This window comes from Pteropus vampyrus, unplaced genomic scaffold (genome assembly GCF_000151845.1).
Source record: "Pteropus vampyrus isolate Shadow unplaced genomic scaffold, Pvam_2.0 Scaffold72, whole genome shotgun sequence".
Taxonomy (NCBI): Eukaryota; Metazoa; Chordata; class Mammalia; order Chiroptera; family Pteropodidae; genus Pteropus; species Pteropus vampyrus.
In genome coordinates this window covers 4,054,305-4,071,852 of record NW_011888853.1, presented here as the reverse complement: position 1 = coordinate 4,071,852, position 17,548 = coordinate 4,054,305, and the positions used below count along the sequence as shown (strand labels likewise).

The following is a 17,548-nucleotide window of genomic DNA, read 5'->3' as shown; positions in this document are numbered from 1 at the left end:
GTGGCGCTGCTCCTGCAGGTCTAGAGGCCCCTGGCCCCGACCCCAGCCCCACGCAGCCACAGACACAGTCAGGAGCCTGCCCGCGGGGAGTGCTGACCCTCACAGGAACTGGGGGCTGCCGCCACCCCCTGAATAATCAAGGCACATCGTAACCGTGTGCGTCCAGACTAGCCGGGGGTGGGGGTGCAGCGTGCCAGCGGGGGCTCGGGCTGGATTAAAGTGATGAAGTTACTGAGTTGTGCCATCTGATTCACTTGAGTCACCCTTCAGCTTGGCTCCTGATGGCCACCAGGGGCCTGCCACAGGCTTGGGGACGAGGGCCCGATTCCCAGCAGCTGAGGCAAGTGTCCCAGGAACAACCCCAAATCCTTACCTCCCACAGGCAGCATGCAGGGTTAGGGAGCGGCGATCCCACCCTTTGGCCAACAAGCCACTGAGGGGACAGGGCACTCTGGACAGGAGCTGCCACCTCCACGCAGTCCCCTAAAGCATCACCCCTTCTCTCGAGGACAGAGAACCGTGCTCGATTCTGGAAGCGCTCCCCACAAAGTGCTCCAGAGGCGCCGTCTCCATGTAGCCATAGTGCCTCCCCATCAACCGCCCACTTCCTGAAATTGCTGAGGACAGGGCACATGACCATGGATTTGGGGACCAGCGTAGATGTGTGCGTGTTGGGAGGCCACAGGCTTCCACAAAGGACTGCCCGGGCCATGAGCCCGTTTCCTGGGGCGGCACTGCCGCCTGCCTCCAGCAGCCTAATTCGCCACGCGGGGCTGGCAGGGGGGCCGGGCCCTGTGGCAGTGCAGGAAACCGATTCCAAACCAGCGGTCTGCGACGCGGGGACGAGCGCTGCAGCAGGCACGGGGAAGCCTAGCACCCTGTCCCCTGGGCAAGTCCCTCGGCCTGTCTGCTTCAGGCCTCTGAACCTGTGCAGGGGGACGGGACTTAGGAAAACAATCGTGCCCAACAGGACACGATTCACAAGCGTGCACAGCCTATTGCATGATGTGGCCAGCGGGGAGGGGCCCTGCTCGTCCCTCCTCACTCCGTGGGCTCCTGCCCCGAGGGCAGAGGTGGCTGCTGTGGTGCTGATGCCAAGGCCACCCGGGCCTGGTCTGACAGGTAACGGGGGGGTTTCCATCTGCCACCAGAGTGAGACCAGCGAGCCCCAGGCCACAATGACACAGGACATCTTAGCATCTGAGGCTGGCCCAGGTATTGGGATGCAGGCAAGAGGAGGAGCCGGGCTGGGAAACGGCGGGCACAGACTCCAGAGGGGCCCATGGGCTGGCCCCCTGGATGCTAACGCCGAGGCAAGGCAGCCCCGAGGGACACCAAGCTGCGCTCTGAGTCTCCCCTCGATCCTATAGTTTTGTGAAAACTTTTTTTCTGAGAATTCTCACCCAAACCATGGGTGAAGAAAAGGACCTGGAAGCCCTAATTCTGAGGCTAAGTCGCAGCAAGCCTGGGACCCGGCAGGGCTGAGAGGGGGAAGGAGGACAAACGTCCCTCGCCCCTGCTCCCTGTGCCCATCGGGCTGCAGCCAGGAAGGCAGGAGTCTGGCCGCCCGGCAACCACCTATGCTGGCCAGAAGGGGTCACTGCAGCCCTTCGTGTCCAGGCCCGAGGGACAGGAGCGTCACTCCTGGCAAGGGAGGAGATAAAACAACCAGTGGCCACCAGGCAACTCATTTCCGATCCCCGGCGATAACCGCAAAATGGAAAGCTTTCCAGTTCTGCCATCGGAGCCTGAACCGGTCACTTATTCGGCAGCACACGCTGTGGGTGGGTGACGGAACCGCCTCCGGACTTTCCAAGAGACGGCTCAGCTCGGGGCTGCAGTCCAGCTCGGGGAAACAGCGACGGGCACGGCCGGCTGCGCACGTGGAGGTGCGGGGAGGCCGGGCACCACTGCGCACCTGCCCTCGGCCAGGCGGAGAAGGGCTGGGGGGGGCGGGGGTTTGGGGGCGTGTCTCGCAGATAATCGGCAGAGATAGAGAGAGCGAGCGGGACAGCTCAGCCAGGCTGGGGGAGTGTTTACTCTGGTCCCACAGAACCTGCAGGAATGCGAGCGTGTTTGCCGGGAGCCTCTCTCCAAACAGAAACCCAGTGCCCTGGCACATTCTTTTGGCTTCTCCGGTCTGACTGTCCCACAGGACAATTTAATAACTAGTTAGAAGGCAAACAGTGTTACGGGGGCAGCGCGGCCCTGGCCACACTCCGCTGACCCCTGCAGGCTGCGCGTCGGCGGCAGGGGTGGCGAGCGGGACTGCGGATGCTCTTGGCGCCGGAGCTGCCCCAGCGGCCCCATGCACACGGCAAGCCCCTGGGGGCCAGGCCAGCCGCAGCCTTCAAGGACCCTGAAGGTGACTGTCAGAGCCACCAGCCCATGCGAGAGAGAAGGGTAAAGCTGCTTCCAGAGGCCACGTGCAGGGGTGGCCCTAACCTCACTCCCCAGAGGCCAGGCTGCCACGCCCTGGCCGAGCCTTCTCCTGGAAAGGCTTTTTTCTCTGTGCACGGTTCAAGCTGCCCACGCAGAGATGGGGCAGTGGTTTTATAAATACCAGCGACGCGTTTTAAAGATGCCCTGCTGTGAGGTGACACAAAAAGCTTTGAGAAGATGCAATAAAAATGAGGTTAATTCTTCAACAGATAAAACTGCAAGGGAAAAAAAAACCAGAGACCCCTATGGATTAAATGAGTCTCAGGTGACATGTCACCAATCACCAGGTGTGGAACTTAGAGGGACCTCTAGTCAAACGCATCAAAAAATTAGAAGAAAATAAAAAATACTAGACAATTGGAGTTGTGAACAGGGTTCTGGGTATTTGAGGACAATGAGCCATTCTTGCTAACGTTTGAATCAGGTGTGATGCTGGTATAATGTTTGGCGTTTTTTGTGGGCTTTTTTTAAGAGTATGTTTTAGGGGGCCCAAGGGAACCCACACTGCAAACGAGGAGTCTGATACTGAAAGATGCGCCCCTCCCCACAACCATCCCCATCCCCCACCCCGTGAGGGCTGGACAGCCCCGCCGGAGAACCCCAGGAGACTGACCCCGTCTGGGGCCCTCTGTGGGTGAGGTCAGTGTCTGAGGGGATCTGGAACACAGACAGCCACTCGGGAGAGGCACCCCGTCTAACGGCAGCCGCACCCCCTGGTGTCCGGACAGTGAGGGACGTTCAGGCTGCGCCTACTCACGGGGCAGAGAGGCAGCCTCTGGTGCCAGTGGCGGGCTCCCCATGGGTGGGCAGAGGCATCCCACACGGAGAACGGGGCACCTCCGTAAGGGCACCTCCCAGAAATGTCGGGGTGGAGGCCCCGCCCCAGCGTCTGGGCCACACTCCCCCACCCCGGCGAGCCGCCGGCCCGGGCAGCAAGCCAGAACCCTCCCGACCACTGCTGCCGCCAAGCCACGTGCACAGCCCCGGGGGCATACAGACTCTGCCTCTGTGTCCCCACGGCCACTGGGCCCTTGCCCCAGGGCCAGTGGGGCAGACGGGCACTCCATGACACGGAGCCCAGCACGGCGGCCCAGGACTTGTGGAGAGGGCACGTGACGAAAGGTGAAAGGGCTGCCCAGTTTAGCATCAGGCTTCAGACACTTCGATGATAAGTGTCCCCGACCCGAGAGAGACAGCACTCCTAAGTGACCCACGGATGGGCAAGAGCCTGGGCACTCCTGCTAGGGAACCGCACGGGGTGGGCACTAAAGGTGGCACCTGTCGTCCTCAGAAGAAGTTCTTAATCAGCGGAGTCACCAGCTTCACCCACAGCTTCACCTGCCGACTCGGCTGCTCGAAGGTGGCGGCGGACACGGCACCTGACCTCAGGTAGAGCTGCTCCTGCTCCTGAGGGAGAGGGACGACAGGAGTCAGGGTGGCCGCCAGACAGCGGTGCCGGGCGGGAGGCCAGGCCGCACACGCCGCCCCGCTAGAACATTCCCTCGGAAAGCCAGGATGCCCGTGGTCCTCAACTTTTAAGACCCAGACGCGCATGGAACAGGCGACTGAGAGCTGAAGAAACGTCTGCCCTCGCTAAGTGAGGTCCTGCACATTAGTCATTACTTTTAAACAAGAAGTCTTTCTTCTCTCAAATCGGCACACCGCTGGTGGCACACCAGCCATCTCTGCGGGGGGCAAGCTGGCAACAGGTCTCCGAAGCCTCAAGCTCAACTTGCAAGAGTTTATTTCAAGAAAATAACCATGCTTTCAGATTTCTGACACTGATATTAATCATAGCGACATTTATACCAGGGAAAAACTGGAAACCACCTAAATGTCCCACAGCTAATGAAACAGAATAAACCCACATGACGAGCCGACACTCACCACGAGTTGAGCGTTCTAGAAAAGCGTTTGTTAATAACGTGGGAAAGTGCACAACATGTTAAACTGAAGACGAAGACGTGAGACTCTACCGCTGACCCCGGCTCCACCAGAAAGCGAGAGAGCCACGCCTGTCCGCACGCGCGCAGAATGACACGGGGTGAGATGACCTCGGGGCTCAGCTCTGGATGCGCGGCCGAGGTTCTGCTCACTTTCTTAACGCTTACGATGGACGTTTATTACGTTCATATTCAAAAACGAGTTAAGAAACGCTGACTAAGCCCTGTCATAAACTGCGTCTGGAATCGCTGCAGGAGAAACCATCCCTCGTAAACGTGTCCTCCCCACGCTGCTCCCTTTCGTCAGGGACGGCCGTCTCTGGGCCCTCTGTCCCCTTAGCTACAAAATCCCGACCACCCCACACCACCATGAGGACGCAGCGGCAATGGCTACGGAAACGCTCTGTCCACTGCAGGACCAGCAGCGCCAGGGCGAACACTGGATGGAGCTCCCCGCGGGCTCGCCGGACCCAGTGGGAGGGGATGGAGGACACCGCGCCCGCCGGGGCATTGCAGAGCGGTCCCCAGCCTCTCCTGGCGCGTGTCTCCTGCCCCCCCTGCCTGTTTCTGGTGCTGGCTCCATGGCCGGGAACCCCGCGCCCTGGGGCCTGGGCCAGGCGGCGCTCCCGATCCAGGGGACTGTCCTGTTCCACTCTGACCCACTGGACTCCCAGCTGCTGCTGCAAGGGACCCAGTCCCTGGCCAGTGTGCCTGACGGAGGAGCCAGCCTCGGTCTCAAGGGGCTGGTTTGCCCAAGTCTCCACAGACTGGCTCCAGCTCTATGTTTTCACATGAATACGCAGCCAAGATTTCAATTAAATTACCAGAAACACTTAAGTTTCCTCCCAGACTCCACAACAGGCATGGAGGAGGAAGTCAGCTGACGGGGGTCACAATACTGTTCGAGGGAGTCTTTCTGGGGTCACAAGTGGTAAACCGTGTTCTCTGAACAAAACCAGGAAGCGTTCAGTTTCATTGTCTGTGCTAAGTGGAGGGAGGGGCTTCAGGTTCTGACAAAAATATCTCCCGTTCCCGGTCCCACGAGGCCCGCATGGGGCCCTTCCCCGCATCCCAAGGAGGGCTCCAGGGCGGCTTCTGGGAGCAGGCGCCTGGGCACCGGGGTTCCCGGGACTTTCTGGGCTGTGGGGAGGTTGTGAGGGGGGTCGTCCCAGGATCGGGCCCCACACGGCACCCTCTAGAGGTGGGGCTACACTCCCAGTATGTCGGCACACTGGAGGAACTCTCTAGAACTCTGTGCATCTCAAAGGCACGGAAGTCAAAATGCCTCTAAGGAACGGGGCGGCGGGGTGGGGGTGGGGGGACTGCAGCTTGCAGTGGGCAGGAGCTGCCACTCTCCCACACCAAGAGCCCCTGGGATTCAGGTTTGGGAAGAAAGAGAAAACATCTCAAGTATGTCATTTGGGAAAGCAGCTCCTAACCACAACCCGCCAAGCTTTTCTCAATACCAGGATGTGGGTTCAGTCCCCTTACTACAGAGGTGGAGGAGAGCGGCCAGCACCAGGGCCCTGGGCGCAGGCCTGGGGGACCTGCTCCCCACAGTCAGCCCAGGTCCACGGAGACCTTGCCCTGTCCAGGCCAAGTTCGCACCAAGGACTGCCCTGACGGGGGCAGAGCCTCAGAGACGAGGCGTCTGGAGACCCAGCTCTCTGCGACGAGGCGGCAGGCCAGGAGACGAAGCTGCAGGCCCGCACCCGGCACACCAGTCTGGCTGCGAGGCCAGCGTCCCCTGCAGGGACCTCGGCTGCGGGGGCTCCCTCAGTCATTTGCTGGAAGCCTGGCTTTAGCCAGAAACCTGCTGAGCGGATCAGATTCGACCGCTGGCCACCCAGAGCATGACCGCTGCCACTTCCTCTCGCCCCTGGTCATGAAGCCCTTCCCGGCACCAAGGCCCCACTCAGTCAGACGACATTCCCAGATCGCAGGAGGCAGATCCCAGGGACAAGGCCGTGACCATTTCCTCCTCCGTCAACAAAGGCTCCAATGATTTCGCAACAAGAATTCCCGACCGCTGGAGAAGAAAAGCTCCAGCCACCGGCCGAGGCCTCAAGGCCTGGCCTGCAGCGGGGTTATCCGTATTCCCGTGACTCGGGGGGAAGCTGCGACCGTCCATGGACGAGCTTGGTTGTAAGCATCTCCTAGCGTCCAGACACGGGTACTGTGCTCACGTTCTTGAAAGTCCACGGCTGCCGTGACAGACCTTCACACGAGAGCTCTGCGAAAGCCCAGCAGCTTTCTGTCTCTCTCCACGCTCGGCAGGGTGAGCCTGGCCAGCAAGTAGGGAGGGCCGAGACCGGGCAGGCCCCTCGGGAAGCAAGCCACCGCTGCATTCCTCCCCTGCTTCTCCGGACCTGACGGTGGTCGCCAGCCACCCAGCAGCATGGAGCTCAGGGTCCCTGACCCCGTGACCCTCCGGCCCGAGCTCGGAATAAGGCCACTCTCCCAACTTCCAAACGCCCGAGCGCAGACCCAGTCACACGCTCTGGAAAGTCTCTTCCAGGGGGCCGGAGAGGAGGGCCCTCGGAGGGCCACCTGCGCTCGGTCGCCACACACCAACGGGTGAGCCAGCCAGAGCGACAGGTCTCCCCTCAGGCCCCTGCCACTGCCGACGGGAAGGATGCCGCCTCTCCCTCACGGCCGCAGCAAAGCAGCCTCACCACCACGACAAGCATGAAAAACCATGCGACTCTAAGACACCCGCACTTCCCAAGGATGACGGACCCTGACTTGCCCACGCTCCGTGCCCAGACGTGGGTAGGAGGCAGAGGCAGCCCATGCACACGCCCAGCCTCCAGACCCTGCTCCTGGCCTGGCACGTCCAGGCCTGCTCTCCACCGCCTCCAGCATATTCAATCCCAAACCAGCCCAAGCCAGATCAGCACCCAGTGAAAGGACTCTGGAACAAAATAAACAGAACCCAGATCATCAGTGCAGAAGGACTGCCAGTCAAGGGCACAGAAGCCTGTGCGTGGACGTCAAGCCTCTGGGACCACTTGGTCCCTGGGGCCACCCTCTGCACTGGCACTCCGGTCCCTGAGGGCTGGCCTCCCTTTCCAGCTCCTGTCTCTCCTCACAGACACTGCTCCCCGCGTGCGCCTCTGCCCGGGGGCCCAGCTGCCCGCCAGGGATCTGCATTCTGGGAAGAGGCTGGGAGCTGCCATGTTCCTGTCCCCGTGAGAACACACTGTTCCCCTCTCGCAGGAAGCGGCCCTCGGGAGGAAGCGGCCACACTGGCCGGAGGCGGCTCAGCGGGCAGAGGGCATGAGGCTGCAACGGGCAGCCCGCAGCAGGCTCCTCTCGGCACCGGTCACTCCCGCCGCCTGCAGGCGGGCGCAGACTCCAGCTCTTTCTCGCTCTGCTCTCAGTCCCCGGAGGGCCATGGCTCTCAGGGAACCAGGGACACGGGGGGCTGAGCACCCGGGCACACCCCACTCGCCCAGACCGACCTGGTGAAGCTGCTGCTGCAGGGCCCGGTTCTCCGTCACGATGGCGATCTGGGCCTCCAGGTCCCGGTGGACTGACCTGTACCCAAAATTAGGAGAGCCAATCAACGTGAGACAGGGCAGGCTGCTCCCGGCCAGGTACAGCCAGAGGCCTGCAGGGAAAAGGAGACGTGCAGACAGGAAGTGAGCACAGCATCTGCGAAGCCACTCCACACCCCAGTCCAACCCAAGGGAGATGCAGCCCACCCGGGGCACTGGGGGCCACAGGCGCAGCAGGCCGGGGGAGCAGGCCGACCCGGGCCCTGCACCCCTCCGCGGCCCCAGGTGCTGCCACGGTCTGCGGGCAGCTCACGGGGATGGCTCCTTGTTCTTGCTGCGGGCCCTCTTCTCAAGCACGACAGGAAATGGGTCCTTAAAGAGGACGCGGTGATGCCCGTGCTTAGGCTCTGCCCCCCCCCCCCGCCATGCCAAACGGCCTCCACCCACCCTGCCACCCCAGAGCTCAGGGCCTCTGATCCCTGCTCCCCAAAATGCCTCGGCCACAGCCTGGCCACTGGAGCTCAGCCCACTTGGCTGGTGGCTCCATCGTCCTTCTATGAGCACCAAGGGGAAGAAGCCACTGCCATGCTAAAACGGGGGGCTGGGAACAGCAGATGTGGGCTGTCATATGGGAGTGACAAAGGCACTTGCCAAAAACAGGTTATTGCATTCTCTGTCTACCGGAGGACAAGCCGTGCCCTTCCTACCGAGGGACACACTCTCCCTACTGCAGGTTCTAACGTGCCACAAAGGACTGGGAGCCCAGAAGGCGCTGAAGTAAGCAACTGCCAGGGGTTCGGGGACTCCTAGGCCGGACAATGTCCACTAGAGACCAAGGGAGGGATGATGTGTGAGGCCCTGCGAGTCTGCCCCGCCCCAGAGAACACGGCTCCCCTTTCTGCTGGAAAATGAACCGGCTGATGTCACACTCAGAGACAAGGCAGAGCACAGCACGAGCAGCCATGTGGTCGTGGTTCCTGTGCATCTCCTTGCCCTAGACACCTGCCACCTCTACAACACCATGGTGACATCTCTGTAACGAAGGTCACGGATTCTCGCAAAACCTAAAGCGTTGCGGAGCACAGTACGGGCAGGCCCTCTGCTCTGCACCCTGTGGCCCCCACCCCGTCGCCTCTCCAGAGTTGCAGCGCTGGCCCGCACGGTCCAGTTCCTTTGGAACAACTGCTCCCACAAGGACCACTCCCAACCCCAGAGGACGTCTGCTGCCCTAGCCGCCCTCCCTCCCACAGGGCCCGGACCTGCGCCTGGCCTCTGCAGCATGTGACACCCTCACGAGCACCAAGGACGCTTGGCCCAGCAAGGAGTTGGTCCCCAGCTCCTGTGCAGGGGTCCCCCACTCGCAGCCAGCCTCCTCACGCCCTCCCCGTCTCCCTCTCAACACTGGTCTCTCCTCTGCCAATGCGACCCTTTCGAAGGGTCCATGGCCATGCATGATCATCACCAGTGAATCAACAACATGTGACACACGCCGTGCTCCTCAAATAGAACAGCTTGGGTAAGAGATGACGGTGCTCTGCTGCCTGTTCCTGTAACGTGCCTGACCCTTCAACATACACACAGGGCTCGTGGCAACACCGCCTGCTCGCCTGTGTGCAGCGCTCAATGAACTACACTGTCCCCCTGGGCCGCTGCCGTGCAGGAACCACACGGCTAGCCTTACCCTGCGTCGAGAGAGCACAAGGAGGGCAGCGGGCATGCAGTCCAAGCAAGATGGCCGCATCTGTCTCGTGCGCATACACCAGGCTGACACCCAGCCCACCCACCCCACACGGGGCCTGGAGCTGGGAGGGATAAGGTGACACATGGGCAGATCTCCACCAGCCTCAGAATAAAGGGAAGAGCTTCGGCCACCTACTGTGACGGTCCCAAGTCTTCTAACTCCAAGATCGGCCCCTTAAACCCACGGGGTCCGCTCAGTGCTACTTGTCCAGGCAGAGGCGGCAGGCGAGACTGAACGGAAGAGAGGCCCAACACCCACGTGGCTGACATGGGTGCCAGCTGATGAGACTCATACCACCCTGTCCGTCCAAGGCTCCTGGACCACAGGGTCTGGTGGGGAGGGGCCTGATCCTACCGGTACTTTTTATTTGTAAAAACTGCCCTGACACGGATCTCTCTGTCACGAAGCAACCGAGGGGTCCAGCCATCAGAGGCAGGCAGGCCATCTCCCCCGACCCCGACAGCCCCCGACACGCACCACTGCTCCTCAACCTGCTCTCGTCACTGAACCCCTGCAAGGAGGTTTTCAGAACCCTTTTGACTAACCGTCACGCCCCAAATGAAACTTTATTGTCACGGATACACGGTCCCCGTTTGCGTATTCCCTGCAGGCATACCCGTGCTTTACGCGTAAAAAGACCACGAGATTCCCAGCACCCTCCCCAAGGCCCAGGGACGCAGGACACACGCCTCCTGCCTGTCCTTCTCACCTCCCGGCCACCTCTGCCTCCCCCCGCACCTCCCCTCTCTCCTCGCAGCCCGGGCTGGACTCTGGGTGAGCCCTCGGGATTAAAGAGGCGCACACGCGTCGACCCTACTGACCACTCTGGGGAGGCCCGCGATCAGCCCTCCGACCTCCCTGCAGTCTGACGTGTCCTGACACTTTTCTCCAACGAAAAGAAAATAAAGACCATAAATGGCGTGACGGGTGGCTTCACAGGGCCCGCGCCCATGGGGGACAACGTTTCCTCTGGACCGACGCAGGCCGGCCAGGAGTGTTCAGCTCTGTTCTGTGCCCTGGGGATAGCTGGGAACCGGTCCCCGGGACAGGGGAGAGAGAGACTCTGCGAGCTCTTTTATCCCTTGGGTCCCGATGCTGGCGAGTACAGACGGGAACAGTCAGCACAGGACCCACTATGGGAAGCATGACACTTCCCAGGCCCCCTGAAACCTGTCATCGAGCCCCAGCTCCCCACCCCGGGCCTGCCCAGGAGCCCAGAGTAGGGTGGCTCCAGGCCAGAGCACAGCAGGAGGACTGAGCCTGGGCGGTTCAGGGCAGGGAGCAGTGCTCGGGCTTCAGGGGTCAGAGGATGGCTGGACTGGAGTCCCAAGACCTCTGCCTCCCAGCCCTGGACCGGACGGCCTCTCTGCGCCCCAGGCCTCCTCTTTAGAAAGGGGGCGCCTGGTCCTGCCCGACTCACGCCGACAGCCCTTCTCCACCCAGGCCAGCGTCACTCTGCAGGGCGACCCGGTTCCCAAAGGGCCTGGCCACCTCCCAGTCCCACTGCCCACCGCTCCCAGCCCTCCTCCCTCCACTCTTGGCCAAGCCTCCCAGAGCTGCTTTTCAAGCCTAGTGTGGCCTCAGGGCTTCCCAGTTCTGTTCCCCCGTGTCACCTCCTCAGAGAGGCCCTCCCCATTCTGTCAGCCTGGATTCCCTCCTCCTGCCATTACATTCACCTGCTTGCCATCCGCCTCCCACTGAACCATGGGCCTTAGGAGAACCGGGAGTCAGCGTGTCTCATTCCCAAGGACTTACTCCCATATCTTGAATGCTGCCTGGCATATGGCAGGCCCTCGATAAATATTTGAATAAAATAAATGAGAATAGAATGGCCCCTTCCAACAACCAATGATTAAATTAGGCATGAAAAAGCTTTGGGGTTCTAAAGCAGGAACTCATGAACACTTTGAGTTAGAGGCCTTCTCTGAGCATCGCTCCAAGACAGATTCAAACATGTGCCCCCCACCTCCTCCCACGGTATTCTGCAATAAAGCTCAGGGGGTTCTCAGACCCCTGTGAAACAAGAGAGGACAGAAGATGTCTCAGTCCTCTCCTGGGATGGATAAGCATCCGCCCATCCTGACACAAAATAGCACGAAACGCTCTAAGAGGCCCCAAAGTCGGTGCATGCATCAGTATAAGGTGGCAATCCATGGCCCTGCCGCCAGAGCACACCTGCTGGTTCCCAGGTGAAACTGCCCCGCGTGCTCCAGGAAAGATGGGGCGGAGCTGCCCCAGCAGCCGCGGCAAGTTCTCTTTTGGGCACTATGCCAAGTGGCCTATCGGGAAAGCAGTAAAAATAGTGACAATTCTCACAATCATTAACAGATTCCTGTCAGCATGAGCCAGAAATCTCTTCATCCAACGGCCCGGCCCCGCCCTATCCACACACACTGCTGTGGAGATAGAATACCACTGTGTCCAGATGATTCAAAGTCAAGGACTCAAAACTCACTTTCTGACCCTCCCCCTGACACACCTGCCTGCAGGTGCAGCCGTGTCCCCCAGTGAGGACGTGGCCCCACTTAAGGGGCTGCTGGCTAGGGCTGGGCAAGGCCAGGAGAGCTGGACGCTTCCTGCTCCCAGCAAGGCACTTGGGCCCACCCTTTGCACAGAGCCAGAGCTGAGACGGTGTGAGGAGGAGGCTGCCACACTGAAGCCTTCTGAGAGGTCGGCATGCCGGCACGCGGCAGACACGGCACTCTGAAGTGCTGACAAAGCCACTGTGCGCCCAGCCCCCGGGACCCTGCTCTCGACCAGGACCAGGTGTAAACGAGGAATCCTGGGAAGCTGCCAAGATGCCCACAGCAGGGGATGAATAAACAGGCTGTGAGACATCCGGACGACGGAACACTGTTCAGCGTTAAAACACAATCAGCCACTGAACCAGGAAAAGACGCAGAGAAACGCTCAGCGCACATTCCTAAGTGAAGGACGCCACTCGGAAGAGGCCACACACTGCGATTCCAACTATCTGACGTTCTGGAAAAGGCAAGACTCTGGAGACAGGAAAGAGATCAGTGGTGGCCGGGGAGAGAGGGGAGGGGAGGGAGGAACAGACAGAGCACAGAGGGTTTTTAGGGCAGAGAAAATACTCCATGTGACACCGCAGTGGGGGGTACGTGTCATTTCTCATTCGTCCAATTTCTCATTTCCCAGAGAGCACGCCACCAAGGGGGCCCGGACGTGAACCGTGGATTCTGGGTGACAATCTGTCAGTTCGTCAGCTGTAGCCAACGCGCCGCCCAGGGCCCCGGCACCCAAAGCTGAGCAGCTGTGGGGCAGGAGTCCTGGGGAAGCGCCATCCTCGCAATGCTGCTGTGAGCCTGAAACTGCTCTGAAAAGTCAAGTCTTTAAAATAATAAATAAAACAAATAAACAAAAGGGTACGAACTTTCGGTCACAAGAAAAAATTTTAGCACGTGAGCTACCAGATGCAAAGCAGAGTGCCTGGCACCTGACACCTGCACAGTGAACGAGAGCAGGCGCAGAGAAGGAAGCAGATCCCCAGCGTCCACTTGGGTGGATCTCCTGTGGCATTCGAGGTGCTTTCCATTAAGAGTGCCGTGCCAGCCCCGCTCCCAGAGCCCTGTCCCACCATGCCCACCGAGAAGCGGGGGCCGGGTACCAGGAACTGATATACTGTGAATCACGACAGCTCCCAGCTGACCGATGTCTAACGTGGACCCCTGCCCCGCAACGGCCCCTACGGAGGCCGAGACGCAGGTCAGGCCTCTGGCTTCACTGACCCTTGGGAGAGCAGCAACAAAGCAACAGGGACGCCTCCCCTCGCCAAGGTACCCCAGACCTCCTGCTGCCTGTCCACCGTGCGTGACATGTCACCCTTCTCTCCTGAGTGCGAGCCAGGACCATCGCCTCATTTTACACATACGTTGAACCAGGTCCTTCCACTTTTGGAAAAGATAAACTTGGCCTGAGAACCAGGCTCCGAGACTCCAAGTCTGGTAACTTCTCCACTGAATCACATTTACACAGAATACTCCTTACTATTTTGAATAGGTGATCTTTGCCAAAATCCAAATAAAAACTAAACAGACGCACCGGGCTGCAAAAGGAGCCTCTAGCACGTGCCTTTAAACAGTGGACGGTCCCTCCGGTTCTCTGAAGCAGCTCGATTCACGAGAACGTGACGTACGTTCAATCCGCGAGGGAACCAGCCCGCACGCCAGGGAGGCGGCCTCTACGCAGCACGCCGCACAAAGCCGGCGCTGCTGCAGCCGCAGCCACGTCGCCCCACACCGTCCTTCCAGCAAGGCCTGGGAGCCCATCTTCCCGACAATGCGTGTGAGACGAACACACTAAATACACCCCAGCCCTTGGAACTTCCTGTCACCAGACTGAACATCATCCACTGGCACCTGCCGCCCGGTGGAGTTACGCCCAGCGGAAAGCCGTTTCTCGCCCCTCATCCCGTCTGCTTTCTGCGGGCAGGGACCAAGCAGGGCTTTCTGACATCGCCACGCTCACAGAGCCACCAGTGGGTGCAACACACAGTCAGCCCTCAGAGCCTCTCGCTGCCCGGCGCCCAGGGGTGTGCCATGCTGACAAACGGAATGCTGTGGGAGGCACAGAATTCGGAAGCAGTGAACAGTGTCCAGTTCACTTTCCTCCCCCGAGGGCCCCTGAGAGCAGGAGCCGAGACGGTCCCAAGCCTGTCCTGCAGGAACTTGAGTGAGGGAACGGTGATCCCGGCTCCTCAGCCATCGGCAGGAATTTTCCAGGGTCCACACAGACACACCTGAACACATGGCCCGCTTGCACCCAGCACAGAAGACAGCAGATGGCCCACCACCCCACCCACCTAAATCCACGTCCCCAGCTGGGCCGCCTGCTCATCCCATCCAGGCTGCGTCTCCCAGGCTGCCTTGGGGGAAGTGTGACCAACAAAAGATGAGCCAGAAAGGGGGTGACTTGAGACCGCACTACCGATCACAGCCACTGAGCAGATAAGGGCACCTCTCAGTTCAGCACTGACTGACACCTTTGACCCCTGGCTCCTGGCTGTAGGGCGAGGTCCTTTCTGCTCACAAGAAATCCCTCTCCCCGCCTCTGCCCCAACTCTCACCCTCTCTCACTCTCGCTCACGCTCGCCCTGGGATCCCCGGCCTTCCCCAGTAACCCAGAGCGCAGGGCCCCACCCACGGCAGGGCGGGGAAAGAGGGAGTGGCGGGAGCATGCCAGTCCGGGAAAAGGCGGGACGCACTGGAAAAGCTGGTTGGGTGTCTGTTTCAGTGGTAACTGGAGAATCACTGCACGGTTATCAGCGCAGCTTCAGGGAAATAACCCACAGCAGAGTCAGAACTGATGGGCCAGGCTGAGCTGGGGGACCCGGGTAACAAGAGACAACCCCCTACCGGCCCAGCCACAGGGCATAAGGAGTGAGCGCTGTCTGGATGTGTCTGCGAAGCCCCCCAGGCACACACGTACAGACACAAGCATCATCTCTGAAGCTTGAAGCGGCTCCCGCTGCCCAGCTCTATCTTCAATGCCCCACCCCAAGGCAAGGCTGTTGTTCTCGGAAGTAACAAAGCCACTCCTAAAATATTTTCGACACCCCCTCCTCTGGCTTGCCCTATCTGCCTTGAGACATCTGACCTCCCGCCTGGCTTAGCCAATGACACATGCTAGGATCAGTACGATGGGGTAGCTCCCTTCCCGCACCAAACAATGTCACCTGCCTGAGCAGGCCCGTGAGGCGCCAAGTGGGAAGCAGGAACCACGGGAGAGGTCAGTAGCTTCACTGGTCTGAACTAAGACAGTGGTTCTTAAGGCATCAGAATCTCCTGGGTAGTTTTTAAAACACACCATGGTGGTTCCAATCCCCAGAGAGCTGGGGTGGCCTGGGCTTCAGTGCAGCTTACAATGCAGCCCCAGGTGGAAACCAGTGCTTTAAGGAAAGAGTTCAACCTGCGGACTCCAAGATGGCCTCGAGTCTAACGGCACAGATGAGCGGCTGCAGCAGACTGCAGCCAGGATCTCCGCCTGAGACGCGTGGCTGAGACAATACCACCCCCTGCTCCCTCGCTCAGCTCTTCTAGAAGTCTCCAGGAGCAAAACAGGCCTCTAAACCACCAAAGAAACACCAGAAGAGCCACACACTTAACTCGCGGCTCAGGCCCTCTGCACCCCTCGCTCTCCCTCTGGACTCAGGACTCCCCACCCGGGTCGTGTGGTCTGCCTGAGCGCCACCCCGCTGGAGGCAGGCGCACTCACAGCATCGAGCAGCAGCAGGACAATCCCGCCAAGCATAGGTTTAAACCCACCCATCTACGTCTCAGACAAGCCCCTGGGACCACGCCACACACAGGCTGCTCCAGGGACGCTCGGGCTGCCTGAAAGGGGACATAACAAACACGCAGCTCAGATTCGGACCCGCTCTGGGGCAGCACTGCCCCTGGGCGTGCAGTACCGGCCCAGCCCCAATGGACAAAGAGCAACAGTGAGGAAAAGACTGGAAAACTGGGCTTTTTGTGCCAAATCCATGACCCCTAATCAATCCCCCTGTCACTGAGAAGGGCCTGGCCAACACAGATGCTGCCTATGATCAAGGAAGGACAATCACACGCCTCGTCATCTATGTGCAAACATGTGAGAAAGGCTGTGTGCACGTTTTTTAAAACAGCCACCCAAATGATTTAGTTTATAAGTTTTCGGTGCATATAAGTGAGACTTTGTGTGACTGAAATGCACTTAAATATGACAAGGGTGACACACCCACATGAAGACAGAACTGGAGAAGGGCGCAGGGCTCCTGCAGCTGGCGCCAGGGGCCCTGCCAGGCGAGCCCGGTCTGCGGGGGCACTCCCCTGCCCCAGAGGGTCCCCTGTGGGCGGCAGTCCTCTGGCCAGCTGCCGCCTACCTTTGGCATGAAATGTCCAGCCCCTCCGCCAGTACTCTTGCAGCTGGACCCGCTCCTGCTGCCCGAGGCTGCAGACCTCGCTGTAGAACTGCCGCTCGATGTGCACGTAGGCCGCTGGGATGGCGCCCGCCACCCCCTTGGCCCCGAAGAAACCGTTCACCTCCGGGGAGGCCAGCAGGATCTGGTACTCAGCCCGCGTGCCCAGGACCAGGTCCATGTAGGCCTGGGTCAGGTTGAAGTAGCCGGTGGTAAGGTAGACCCTGGCGCCGCGCTCAGCCTCTGTCAGCAGGGTCTCGGTGACAATCTCGTCGATCTGGATCTCGAAGGGCTTCATCTGTATCAGAGGGTAAATCCAGGTGTCGGGGGCTGGCCTCCGGTCACCAGCGGCTGCTGCGTCTTCCTGGGTCAACAGGGAGTCGCTGTGGAAAGTCTGGGCATGCAGCGCTTGCTGGCGGGCCCGGGCCGAGCTGACCACACCCATGACCCGCTCGTTGGCTGCCTTGCAGTACGCAGCCCGGTCACCTGGAGAGAGACACGGGGGTGGAGGGTGAGGGAAGAGAAATAGAGGCTCTGGCGTCCTGCCCAGCCCAGGGATCACGACGGGCAGGCAGACGCCACAACGCACTGAACACGTTTCGACTGCGCACAAGGCGTCGTGCCCCGAGCAAGGTTTTTCCGCGGGTGTGAATACCCAAGACGGGGCCTTGCCGCAGGGCCTTGTCATCCACAGGCTTCAGAACAGGCCAGGCTAACGGGAGGTGACGGAAACCGGGAGGAAACGCTTAGGGGCAAGGGACACAAGGGGGTGTCCGAGAGCCAACCACTGTAAGCACAGACACAAGCCGCATGCCCGTAACTGTTGTTTGCTGTGCGTGTGACGCTTCAGTGATGTCTATCAATCAAGACACCGGAGAGTACAACCAGAGGAGAGAGCCACACAAAGCCGCTACAGACACCAGCACAGCTGAGTGGGAAAGCTCCCCGTGGGTGGGGACAGGGCAGGAGAGGCCTCTGAGGGCCGAGTGTGAACGCACAGGCTCGG

General features: G+C 60.3%; 2 protein-coding genes across 2 annotated transcripts in view; both read right to left on the bottom strand.

Moving 5' to 3' along the window:
• The window catches only part of LOC111741061, a 4,874-nt gene extending 1,160 nt beyond the window's left edge, over positions 1–3,714 (bottom strand). The window contains exon 1 of the mRNA XM_023531757.1: positions 361–3,714. Within this exon, the coding sequence (XP_023387525.1) occupies positions 361–1,192 (832 nt within the window). The 5' untranslated portion in view covers positions 1,193–3,714. The remainder of the gene's footprint in view (positions 1–360) is intronic.
• The window catches only part of PGS1 (phosphatidylglycerophosphate synthase 1), a 36,702-nt gene that overhangs the window by 2,087 nt on the left and 17,067 nt on the right, over positions 1–17,548 (bottom strand). The window contains exons 8-10 of the mRNA XM_011362037.2: positions 16,507–17,028; positions 7,850–7,998; positions 3,721–3,849 (exon numbers count right to left, since the gene is read on the bottom strand). Of these exons, the coding sequence (XP_011360339.2) occupies positions 3,730–3,849; positions 7,850–7,998; positions 16,507–17,028 (791 nt within the window). The 3' untranslated portion in view covers positions 3,721–3,729. The remainder of the gene's footprint in view (positions 1–3,720; positions 3,850–7,849; positions 7,999–16,506; positions 17,029–17,548) is intronic.